The sequence below is a fragment of the Dendrobium catenatum genome, unplaced genomic scaffold (genome assembly GCF_001605985.2).
Source record: "Dendrobium catenatum unplaced genomic scaffold, ASM160598v2 fragScaff_scaffold_124, whole genome shotgun sequence".
NCBI lineage: Eukaryota > Viridiplantae > Streptophyta > Magnoliopsida > Asparagales > Orchidaceae > Dendrobium > Dendrobium catenatum.
Genome location: NW_021318586.1, coordinates 85,146 through 97,315, shown reverse-complemented (window position 1 = coordinate 97,315; position 12,170 = coordinate 85,146). Strand labels below are relative to the sequence as shown.

Below are 12,170 nucleotides of genomic sequence, written 5' to 3'. Positions count from 1 at the left end.
GCTTCGTTGCTTTGCAGGAGGTGTAGATATTGCGTGCGTCGCTACTTCGTCTCTTTCGTGGCTGTTCGACACGACTTTCCCTTCCTGTCGGGTCGGAAGTTACGACATTTTGATCGGAAGCAACAACGGGAGCTTGCTGGCTGTGAAGGTTCTCCCTTTCACGCGCTTGTTCGGCGACTGTTGAGCTTCGGCGACACGGGCGCCGCGGGTAAGTCTTCCGCCACTCTTTAAATCCCGTTAAATCCACCGAACCGAGGGATTTAGTAAATCCTGGATTTAACGCGCGCTGTAAAACCGTTTGGCTGGATTTAGCGCAAATCCGACTTAAATCCAACGATAAATCCGATACCAAACAGCCCTTTAGTTTTTTTTCTGGGTTGTGCGGAGTTGTGGCATACCGTTCGTGTGCTAGGGCTTCTCTATCTGGGTCGTCTTCCGTCCTTCATTTGCTAGAGCAGGAGAGGTGACTCGGCGGGTGGAGAGACAACGGTTTTCCGGTCGTTTGGCAGTTGGGAGTCTCGTGACGGTCGCTAGCTTGGTTCTCCGATTAGGATTTCTTATCTCTGTTGTATGCTCTTTTTTTATAAATTTTTTTGTTATGTTTTTTCTGTTTATGTTGGGTGAGGTGACTCTTTATTCAGTTTTTTATATATTTTTTCTGTTCTATAACACCTTCTTAGGGGAACTGATCTTGAAAGTTCATATTCAAGTTCAAAAGAAGAGGTAGCTGCTAAACTTGTGTTATAACTAAAGATTTTATTCAGTTTTTTTTTTTTTTGGTTATGTTTTTTCGTTCTTTAAATCTGTTAATCTTGGGTTAGCTGACTCTTTATTCAGTTGTTTTTCTTTCTCAAGATCTGTTTATCTCGGGTTATTTGATCTTTATTCAATTTTTTTTTCTTCAGATCTGTTTACAAGAAGTGATCTTAAAGGTTGATATTCAAGTTCAAAAGAAAAGGTATCACTGAACTTATGTTATATTTTGAGTTACTGTAATTTGTAGTTTTGATGTTAAGACTGTGTGTCTATTAACTTATGATTTAGTTAATTTATGCTTTTTTTTACATGTCTTGTTTTTTGTTAAAGGACTTTTATATTTTGTTTTATTTTTATGCATTGGTTTACTTATTTTTTAGTTCTAAAATTTATTTTTTATGTAATCATATCTATTTTAGGATGTCTTGATTTAGGTTTCATTTGGGAGAAAAGTTTTTCAACGATTTTTATCATAATTTTTAATGGATATTCCTTGTAACATTATTCACATTCTAGCCAACTTTCATTTTATCCTGACAATTATCTTTTTTATTTTAGAATTATTGTTAAGTCAATGTTTGAATTAACTTATATGTGTTATTCATTATGGTTTATGTATCTACTCTAGAATGTCACCCGAATCAATTGTTGAAGATAATATTAGTGAGGAAATAATTTTGGAGACAATTGATGAAGTACCATTTATAGTGTAGAGGCAAATGTTGGGTTGATTGAAAATAATGTTGTGGTGGAGGAAAATAAAGGTGTAGAAGGGGATGGTGTAGGCACATGTACTCAGAATGAAGATGCAAATCCTATTACAACAAAAAAGGGTAGAAGAGATCATTTGTTTGGGATGAGTTTAAGGAAATAAAACTTCCTAATTGTCAGAAGAAAGGGGAATGTATTCATTGTATGAAGGCCCTTTCCATAGGAACTACATGGTCGACAACACAATTTAGATGTCATCTTGATTGTTGTGCGGCTAGGATTCATTTCATAAGAAACCAAATAGTACTTCATTTTCAACCTAAGGAAATTGATTTTGTTGCTGACAACTCACATGAGAGTGCTAGTTTGACCACCTTTTCTTATGACAATTCTAAAGTAAGAGAGAGTATAGCTCATTACATTTTGATCAATAAAAACTAAAAAGCCATTTTCTATTGTGGAAAAGTTTGATTTTAATCTTGTTTTTAAGTCAATGTCTCCCTAGTTTTTGAAATATTCAAGAACAACAGCTTGTAGTGATGTTATGCTAGTTTATGAGAAGGTGAAAAAAAACTTTAGAATGTATTGAAAAGCATAAATAGAATTAGTTTTACAACAAACATTTGGAAGTCTAAGAACCAATGAATATCTTATATGGTAGTCACATACCATTATGCGGACTCAAATTTGAAGTTGCAAAAGCGTATATTAAGTTTCCTTTACATGCCTTCTCCTCACATAGCTACAAAAATTGTTGATATTTTCTACAAGAAACTTGATGAATGGGGTTTGAAGAATAAATTATTTACACTTTCAGTTGATAATGCATTTAATAATAATCGTGCCATTAAACTTCTAAAGCATAATTTTCATGTAAGGAATAAATTATTTTTCGGAGAAAGGATATTTCATGTTTGTTGTTGTGCCCGCATCTTGAATTTGATAGTTTAAGATGGTAATAAAGTGTTGAGTTTGTTGTGGAAAAAAATCGAGATATAATTAGTTTTTTGAATGCATCGGAAGGCAGATTACTTAGATTTGCTAATGTTCAATTTCATTTGCCAACTATTAAATTAATTATGGATTATCCAATAAGGTGGAATTCAACCTACAACATGCTTACTGTGATTTTTAAGTTAAGGGAGACATTCACTTCATATAATGAGAGGAAATTAACTTATCATAACTGTCCCATAGAAAATGAATGGAGTAATATAGAGAAGGTCTATGACGTGCTTGATTTTTTTAATGAAGCAACACACATAATTTATTTGCATAGAATGAAGATTGATTCGCAAGGTTATAAAAAAAATTATTTCTTCCAGTTAATTGGTGATTGACATATGGCCAAGGAGCTCCCAATTTACAAAATTTTGTTATCAAAGTCCTTAGTCTAACATGTGGTTCAACCGGCTGCGAACGTAATCAGAGTATTTTTTAATATGTAAGTATTTATACAAAGAATGTGATGCTTTTTAATGTACGTTCATAGTATAGTAATGTAATAATATTTCAATAGTAGCTTCATAGCAAATGAATAATCAAATTGGATCATGACCACTTAAAAGATTTAGTTTATATAAAATATAATAGAGCATTGATTCAGAGATACAATTATCGTAATGTGATTGATCCTATTTATTTGACTTAGATAGACAACGCAAATGAGTGGTTAACGGGAAAATTAGATGATGAGTTTGATAAAAAAATGACTTTATTGCTGGAGAAGAAGATTTAACTTGGTCAAGTGTTGCTAAGGCTATTGATGTTTATGATAAAAGCTGCAACATTCGGGAGAGATTTAAAAGAAATGAAAAGGAATTTTCTTTTGAGCATAACGTTGTTGCTATTGAGAATGAGGAGGAGAAGGGTGATGAAGGAGAGTATGAAATAGGAGACAATGTTTATGAAGATAATGAAGCTTTTTTGAAATTTGTTAATTATGATGATTCCTCAGAAGAGAAGATTAAATTCTTATTAAATCATTATTTAAAAAAAAAAGATTGTAATATTTTTAATTATAAGACATTTAAGATGCTCTTTACTTGAACTTATCTATGACTGCATGATTATGATTGTCTTTCTGTCTTTCATTAATGATAGCTTGTATTTCAGTTCAATGATATTTCATATTCATGCTTATTTTTTACAATTATTATATAGTTTATGCCATGTTCAAAATGGCACAGGCCGCTCCGTGCGCTATGCGCCATGCCTCTAAAGGGGCCTTTGCACTGTGATGTGCCATTCACCATTAACAAGTATGCTTGATTGAGATATTGAAGATTTTACTTGCCTATTTTTTTCTACTCTCAATTATCTACTCTCCATTATCACCAACAGATTATCAAACTCACTAGACTGATTTGCTAGTAAAGCCAAGCATAATCCACCAGGCAAACTTGGACTCAACACTTTCCACTTACTTTTCATCAAATAAAACATCCCCTCTATAAAACTACAAGTTAGATACAAGTCCAAATATTATTTTTTTTGCTGAAATTACTCTTTAATGAACTACATATTATAAGCTACAGGTTTCAAATTTATTAATAATGAAAATTAAGGTAGCTAGCATTTTACAAACTATTTGAACTTGTCAAAGTAAAGTTGAATCATAAGAAAGTCAATATATAACAAAAATAATCAGTTAATCACTTACCAAGAGTTCCCTTAGATTACAGCATCAACATATAAAAAAGATGATTCAAAATCATTAAGTTATGAATCTCGCAGCTTGTGGTAAATGCTATAAAATTGCTAGAGGGGATATACAGATTCTAACTAGTCGGCTTCAAATTGTTATAGAGGGGATATACAGATTCTAACTAGTCGGCATCAAATTGTTATATAGAAATGCCCCCTATAATATAATTAATTTTGTATAATCTTTCATGTTATCTTAAAGAACATAAACTAAACCAAGTTAATTTATAGCAATATTTTTTTTTTGAAGTATAAGAATTTTAAGTAATTTGAAATAACATCCCAGAACTCCTCGTTTCTTCCTAACAGCATGCCAGAAATGTTTTCTGGATTTTCTCTGGAAACAGCAGCCAGAAATGTTTTCGGTTCTAGCAGCTGGCAACAGATGGAACAACAGCAGCCAACAGAGATAACAGCAGCAAAAATATAAAAGAACAGCAGCAGGGAGGAACACAAAAAATGGCGAAGCTTTATTGGACATCCGCAGCATAGATCCATCAAACCCGAGGCGCTTCCTCCTACAATCTGTGGCTGCTGCTACAGACCGCAACATCTTTAGTTATAAATGACAGGGCATGAAAACTGATATGGGGATAGTGACGGGAGAAGAGAGAGTTGTCTTTTTCTTAAGAGTTTTTGGATAGATTTCATTGTAGGGATTATGGTATTTAAATAGAAAATTTCAGCGGAGGATAAAATCTAATCTACTCCTAAATAAACTCCACAAAAAGATCAGTCTACTGGAAAATCCCAGAAAAATTATGATGTGAAACGTATTAGCATGGATGATTAAATTAAGGAAGTTTGCACGCTTAAATTTTAGAGCACAATAATTATAAGCTTTCTCTTGATGATAAACGGCAAAATAAAAATGATAAGGTGATAACATAGCTTTGGTCTAAACACATGCGAGAGGTTGAGATCATTAAATAGTCAACTAAATCTTACTTTGCATACATGAGTGGTTTCAACGAGAAATTCCAAAACTAACAATAAGATTAGGCTATGAAAGATCCCTTACACAACTCTTCTAATTACTAGGCTTTAGCGGTGAAGAGCTTGACATGAACCTTGTGAGTCAAAATAGAACCCCAATTGAAAATAAACTAGGAAAATAGGAAACTTGGGGAAGAGTTCACCATCGTCAAAATTCTTAGATGAATTTGAGTAGCAAGGGAGAAGATCCGGAGTCCGGTGGCTGAATTTGACATGTTTTGGAGGAGCTTCGGATGCGTGTCGTGTCGGATACGTGTCGGACACTGCACGCCTCTTTGAGGAGAAGTGTCGGTGCATCATAGATTTTGATCTAATGTTTCAACTTTTGGGACCTTTATCATCCATATATGTTGTCCATGACCATCTTCTGATCATGATTATAAACTCATGCCAATGTCATCTTTGCCATCTATAATGTGATCTAACAATCATTATCCACCAATGGAAAAATTGGGCAATCCAAAATCATCTGATTTTATCTCCTAATCCTTTCATGTAATGATGCCCAAATTGTGAGTGAAGCTTATTCTCATGGACTTCATAGAGGTGAGTAATCCGATTGATTATCTCCTTTACTATCAAATTCATGGATAACTTTTTGTGCTAAGAGATTTAATGAAAAGGAATCTAAAGCAATGAAAGGATTGAAGGAACTTATATATATGGCCTTTTTTTATCATGGAAAGGCATATTATCAATGATCATAAAAATTGATTGGGTAGTTGTCAAGAAGAAAATATGTGATTTACATGTATCCTAAATTATTTAATATAAGTATAATTGAACATAACCTACTATTTGAAGTAGAAATGATCACTATATCACTATATAGTTTTATATCACAATAAAATTGCATCAATGATGAGCAAGTATATAGTTTTTTTATTGGTTATGAAGTAACTTAGAAAAGGGAGATTTACATACATACCACTTAATACTATGCTATTTACATATTTAACACCTAAAACTTTAATATTACATACATACCACCCATAGTTCATTTTCATACCAAATATGAGTGGTAGAAATGAAATATATGAGTGGTAGGAAAGAAATGTAAGTGGTATATTTGATATTAAAATAATATAGGGTGGTATTCATGTAATATTAAAATTTTAGGTGTTAGATATGTAAATAGGATGTTATAAAGTGGTATGTACGTAAATTTCCCCTTAGAAAAATATTAATAGTCAAATGCATTGGATTATGTTATTTTCAAATGCATTGGATTATGTTATTTCCAGATGACAAATATAAAAGCATGAATGATTAAGGAAATTTTAAGACAAAAAGAGGAATAGAATTAATTGAATAAAGAGATAGTGCAAGATCAATAACATAAGTAGATCAAAATTGATAATTAATTATTATTTTGTAATGCAGTGATACTTGTGTGACATATGTAAGCATAGCCATTCTAATATAAGAAATTAGCGATATCACAATAGCATTGATTGAAAATGCCTACTAAAATGGAGGTGCCTAAGTGGTGCCAAATAACAAGAGAATCATGAGAAAGGTAGATTCTATAAAATTATAATTAGACCAACTAAACTGTAAAGATTTAAGGGTTGAGCAAAAAACAAATCACTTATAGCTAACTTGAATATGACAAAATTGATTATACTATGGTGGATGTGTGATAAAATTAGAAATGATAAAGTGATAAATTATTGTATAAAAGAGATTATGGAATCAAATGCTGATTATAAATATGATGGTAGATAGCATTAATCTTCCTATACCTTAATAAAGATTATCAGCTATTTCTTTATCCTTGGCAATTTTAGGGTTATTGAAGAAATATTTAGGATTTAAAAAATGTACTGCAACATGTAGAGATCGGTGTGATTGTCCTTCTCTATCAATTATGTTGAAAATCTGATCATATTTATCAATGTCACTAAATAGTAATTACCTCTTTTTGCTATATCAATTGCTTCATATATGTATGCCATTGGGGGACTTCTTCCCTCCATCAACCAATCTAAGAATCTTCAATAAATGCCCAACTATTTTTAAGGCATACACAATACTATTTCAAAATAACTACTGCAAGATTGTCTTGAGATTGCTTTGCTTTAGCCTCTTTTGCACAAGGATCCAAAATGAATTATTCATAAGTAAATATTTTCTTCAAGTTCAATTGTTAATAAAAAATTGTAACGTCAAGAAAGCTGTTGCGAAATGAGTCCTGGCCTGTTTGACAAGTACTCTTTGATTTGTGCACCTCATTAAATCAAGTAAGCAATGCCTAGAGTATGTAAAATTGTGTACTGTCATTGCTTTTTCAAAGCATCGCCTCAACTTTTGGATTTTGAAAATATCCTCTTTTATTAAATCCAAACAGTGATCAGCTCAAGGAGTCCTATAAATGTGAGGATATTTGTCCATTAATAATTTTCTTGTAATATGATTGGAATTTATGTTAGCACAAAAAAAATTATTCTTCATATGAAATAATGTAGGTTTAGGTTATGACTAACCTGCCAGAGCATTTTCAGCTGTATTATTAGTAACAACTTGGATCACATTATGTGGTCCAATAATCTCAATGTACTTGCAAAATAGTTCAAATATTTTTATAACATTCTTGGAAAAAGGGCTGACATCCATTGACTCTATAAATAAGGAACCTCTTGAACAATTCACAATAAAAAATTATTAAGCTTTTTCGTTCCTTGATGTTCATGCATCTATCATTAGAGAACAACTATGCTGTGCACAATCTTCTTGATGACATCGTAATATTTCATGTGTATGCTCAACCTCTTTCTTCAAACAAGTAACTCATACCTCATGATATATAGGAGGCTTCGTTTTAGGTCCAAACTGTCCAAGTGCCTCGACTATAGTAGGGAAATTGTCATATCTCACTGCATTAAATGGAATATCAATATCATACTTTCATCTACAGAAAACTTGAATAGTCCTTTCCCTCATTTCCTTTTAGTGTCATCCATCTCTTAGCCTTAACAAATTGTGTGACAAACATTATCTTGAAATAAAAATGGAGGTGTTCACTCCCAGAGGAAAGTGAGTGAACCACCTTAGCCTCGACTCTTTAAGTATCATGAAGAAGAGATGAAACTTGAGGGCATCATCTATGTCCGTCAGGGAGCTCATAGACTCAAAAGTTGCTACTTGATCTGTGGGGTCAGACTTGCCTCAGTACGATTCCAAATGAGGCACCATGAATTTGGTAGGTAGCTTGTCTTTGATAATCGCCTTGGAGAAGGTATTGATTAGTTCTGGTTTCCTCCTGGCTCGCTCAGTCATGCAGTTGTCATCACTTGTCCATGTGTGAATGTAATCAGGATGAGGTGTAGAGGTGAGTGCTCTTTTTGAGCCCTCTGGGGAGCTGCTGAGTGAAAGGATCTATTCTGTGATTGCCTTTGTTGGAGACTGTGTAGTGTGTTGTGAAATTCTTCCATCTCTTGCAGAATGCTACTAGGAGTAAATTTGGCATTCTCCATACTTTTTTAGGGTTCTTGTTGAGGTTGCTCGTAAAGTTGAAGCAATTTTTTGTCATTGGCATCGATCCACGCTCATCGTACCTAAGAGGATGTTGAAATTAATTTTCTCCGGCAGATGATTCCTGACATAGTATCATATCATCCTGGTGAGCTTGAGAACCTGTTGATGAGATTAGAGAGTATAGAATGCAGATTGGAGGAGAATAAGTTGGTAAAATCTTCTCTATCTCAGTTAAGAATATTGAAGTAATTTAAAGCTTAGAAAGTCAAGAGGTTTAAAAAGTCATTCAGAAAAGTTCTTTCACTTGTTCCTCACTGCCATTTATTTATAGGATTTTGCAGGCTATCAAAAAGGCTACACAAAAAGCACTCTTACAATGCTACACATTAATCTCAGATGCGTGGAGTCTCTTGATTGGCTACATGAGTACGTAGTCAATGACTTGGTGAGTTGCCTGCCATCGAGCGAGCTCAGGAGGTGGCAAATAGGCATAGGGTGAGTCCTGAGAGGAAGTGGACCAATAGTCGGGGAGTAACATAGAAGATTCTGTGTTGCCTTGTGAAGGAAGTCGAGTCGGGATGTTGTCGGGGGTGATGAGTTTTTGAATTTAGTATAAGTTGTAGTCGAAGGAGTGAGGAGTCATGGAGGTTGGCACTTTCTCATAAATAAGCTTGGTGAGCTTAGAAAGTAAGAACTTGATTGAGATGAATGTTGATTTGCTTGCTTAGCAAGGAACCTCATGGTCGCCTAGCGTAGGGCGAGCTCCTAGATGCATGCGGGCAAGTGATTGCCTCTCCTTTGGTGAGTTACCCGGGTATCTATGGGTGAGTCCTTTAAGGCAGCTAATCCTGGAAAAGGATGGCCTTGTCATGATCCTGTCGCTATCTATGAAAACATCTGAGAAGGCCAATAGGTGTATATACATAGTGTTTTAAATGCAGTGGTTTTAGTTCGATGCATAAGAAAAGTACATTAAAATTTTAGTTAGTTTCAAATTTACTATACAGTTCATTTTTAATGTATTCAAAACTCATATGACTTTAGCTGGTTTTTGAATATATTGTTGGGTTTTCATTGTATTCATTTTGCTTAGACCAAAATGAAAAAAAAAAAAAATATGTGAATTATTTTGAACTAATTCAAATAACTCCAAACATTTCAAATAAATCACATTTCTACTTCACATTTTTTTTTTAACAAAACAAACAACCCTTTAAGAAAAATTATCCCTTTAGAAAGCCCTTAAATAGTTGGCTCCACGTAGTGGGATAAATGATTGTTGTTGTTGTTTTTAAATAGCCCTTAAATCCCTTTTTTTTCGATTAAATTTTTAATGAAAATTTAGCCCTTAAATCTCTTAAATAACTACATAGATCTTTCTTTTGTATTAAGATTTTTCTTGCAGAACTTCACAAGGCAGGTCTTTGAAAGCAAGAAGAATTTTTTAGAAATCTTGTTTTCATAAAAATTATATAACAGAGGATATGTATATAGTTTTTCTTGAAATATTCTATACACTAGAGGGCATAAATGCTATATTAAAAATCTGCTTCTGCTCCGGTTGTAAATTTAACACTTAAATTTATAGGCATTTATTCAAAGTAGCAGTCACTAGCAGCCTCTTGCAATCTAAGGTTCCGTTTGGAGTGGTTACAACTTCATGCAAATATAATTGTAGAGTTGTAGAAAATATAGTTTTTGGAATGCTGATGTAGATATTATAAATAGTTTCTTTTTTAAAAAAGTGGTTGTTTGAAAAAGTTTGACAGCATTTTTTTGCAGCCAACACTCTTGCAAATCTAGTTGCAAAAAGCAGCTTTTTCCTCTTATGTTTCTTAAAAAAGTAATAAAAAAGAAAAGTAACCCTATAAAAGTATTCCAGCATTATGAAAAATAAAGAAGTGAAAAAACTGTACCAAATTGATCCCAATAAGGCTCATTATTTTCTTGTTGCTTATGGTTAAATTCCTTGATCATTAAAAAATCCTTATATTTAAAGGGGCTGATCACTCCTATTTTGGTTTTGGGCTTCAGGGCCCCAAACTCATCAGGGTCTGGGCTAGGCTAGTCCAACTGATATTCCTAAACTCATATTACTATTATGAATATCCATTTGAATCACCATCAATTATATTATTCTCTTTTATATTATTCTCTTTTGTACATTGTAATGATACATTTTGTTCTTTCTGAAGTAGGTTTTCCAAAAAATTTTATACTCTAATTTGAGGAGCATAGTATGTTTTTGATTTAGAACACCATCGGTAATTCTGTTCACGTCAGTACTTTTATACTTAAATCTATTAAATATCCCAATCTTATTCTCATTGATTATCATCGACCTTAATATAGGTTTTGATTTTTTTGATTGTTTTAAAATTCTTAACCATTTGATTTAGACATTGGCAGTTTGCCTCCATATATGACCTTAAAATTGTTTGGCAGGAACATATCTTGGATGTTGATGAAATTTTGTTGGCAATAGAAAGTGGTAGTCATATATTGCCGCCACTTGCTTTTAACCACTGGTTATGCCTATGTGGGAGTTTTAGGCTTCATTTGAGACGGCTTTTTTACTGCTTCTTAAAACAGTTTTCTACTATAAAAATTAAGCTGCTTTAAGAAGCAGTACGAAAGCCATCCCAAATGAAGTCTTAGGTTTCGTTCGGGATAGCTTTTTTATTGCTTCTTAAAAATTAAAAAAAAAAATTATATTAAAAAGATGCTTTAAAAAGCAGTAAGAAAGCTGTCCCAAACAAAACCTTAGTCTTGCATTTTCATTTGAACTTCATGTTTTCATGCGTAAATTTTGACTTATTTCTGAATGGTTTTTGCCCCCAATTTTTTCTGCTTCACTTTATCATTTAGGTGGTCTTTGTGGTACTTAAGAAAGAGAAGGATGGCTGCGCACAAGATTGCTCATGCCACTCTCAAGGGCCCCAGTGTTGTTAAGGAGATATGCATTGGGATAACTCTAGGGCTTTTGGCAGGTGGGCTGTGGAAGATGCACCACTGGAATGAGCAGCGAAAAACTAGAGCCTTTTATGACATGCTCGACAAGGGCGAGATCAGCGTCGTTGTTCCAGAAGAATAGATTTCCTTGTGTCATTTAGAAGCTGCATGGGTCTTACATTATGCTATATGCAATAATTTCAACTCTTAAAACTGCATTTATGCTTTGAACATGAATGATGTCTTGCCTGTGTGCAATGCTTTCGGAAGTTCATTTTTACTTTTGTGCGTATATAACATTGCTAATGCGTGAATAAATGTGTTACGATTTTTCCTTTTTCTCTGTATGTCAGGTAATCTTTTTCAAGTTTAGTAATGTCTATTAGGTTGTGAATATTTAGAATCCGCATTCATTTAGCCAATGATGATCTGCAAAAGGGCATTATTTTTCAATTAGTAGGATATTTGTTGTGTTTTAGCTGTTATTTTGCTGCGCTTTTGTAAATTCCATTATATCACTAAGTGTCACATCAGAACTGATCTGTATTACATAACCCTCTCCTAAGACCACT

At 33.3% G+C, this 12,170-nt stretch overlaps 1 protein-coding gene across 9 annotated transcripts; it reads left to right on the top strand.

The window, feature by feature from the left end:
* LOC110098597 (cytochrome c oxidase subunit 5C) lies at positions 1 to 11,938 on the top strand. Of its 9 annotated transcripts, none has more exons than XM_028698362.1 (5): positions 1 to 208; positions 681 to 723; positions 906 to 958; positions 11,092 to 11,137; positions 11,515 to 11,938. In XM_028698362.1, the coding sequence occupies exon 5, from the start codon at positions 11,546 to 11,548 to the stop codon at positions 11,738 to 11,740; it is 195 nt and encodes a 64-aa protein (XP_028554195.1). In that variant the 5' UTR covers positions 1 to 208; positions 681 to 723; positions 906 to 958; positions 11,092 to 11,137; positions 11,515 to 11,545; the 3' UTR covers positions 11,741 to 11,938. The 9 variants fall into 9 exon arrangements, with proteins under 9 accessions (XP_028554195.1, XP_028554190.1, XP_020681128.1 ...); XM_028698360.1 differs by lacking the exon at positions 1 to 208 and adding an exon at positions 339 to 568; XM_028698357.1 differs by lacking the exon at positions 681 to 723.
* Positions 11,939 to 12,170: the final 232 nt, after the last annotated feature.

Bases quoted from the DNA above. Each gene is read 5' to 3' on its own strand.
- LOC110098597 (XM_028698357.1), top strand. From the start codon at position 11,546: ATGGCTGCGCACAAGATTGCTCATGCCACTCTCAAGGGCCCCAGTGTT.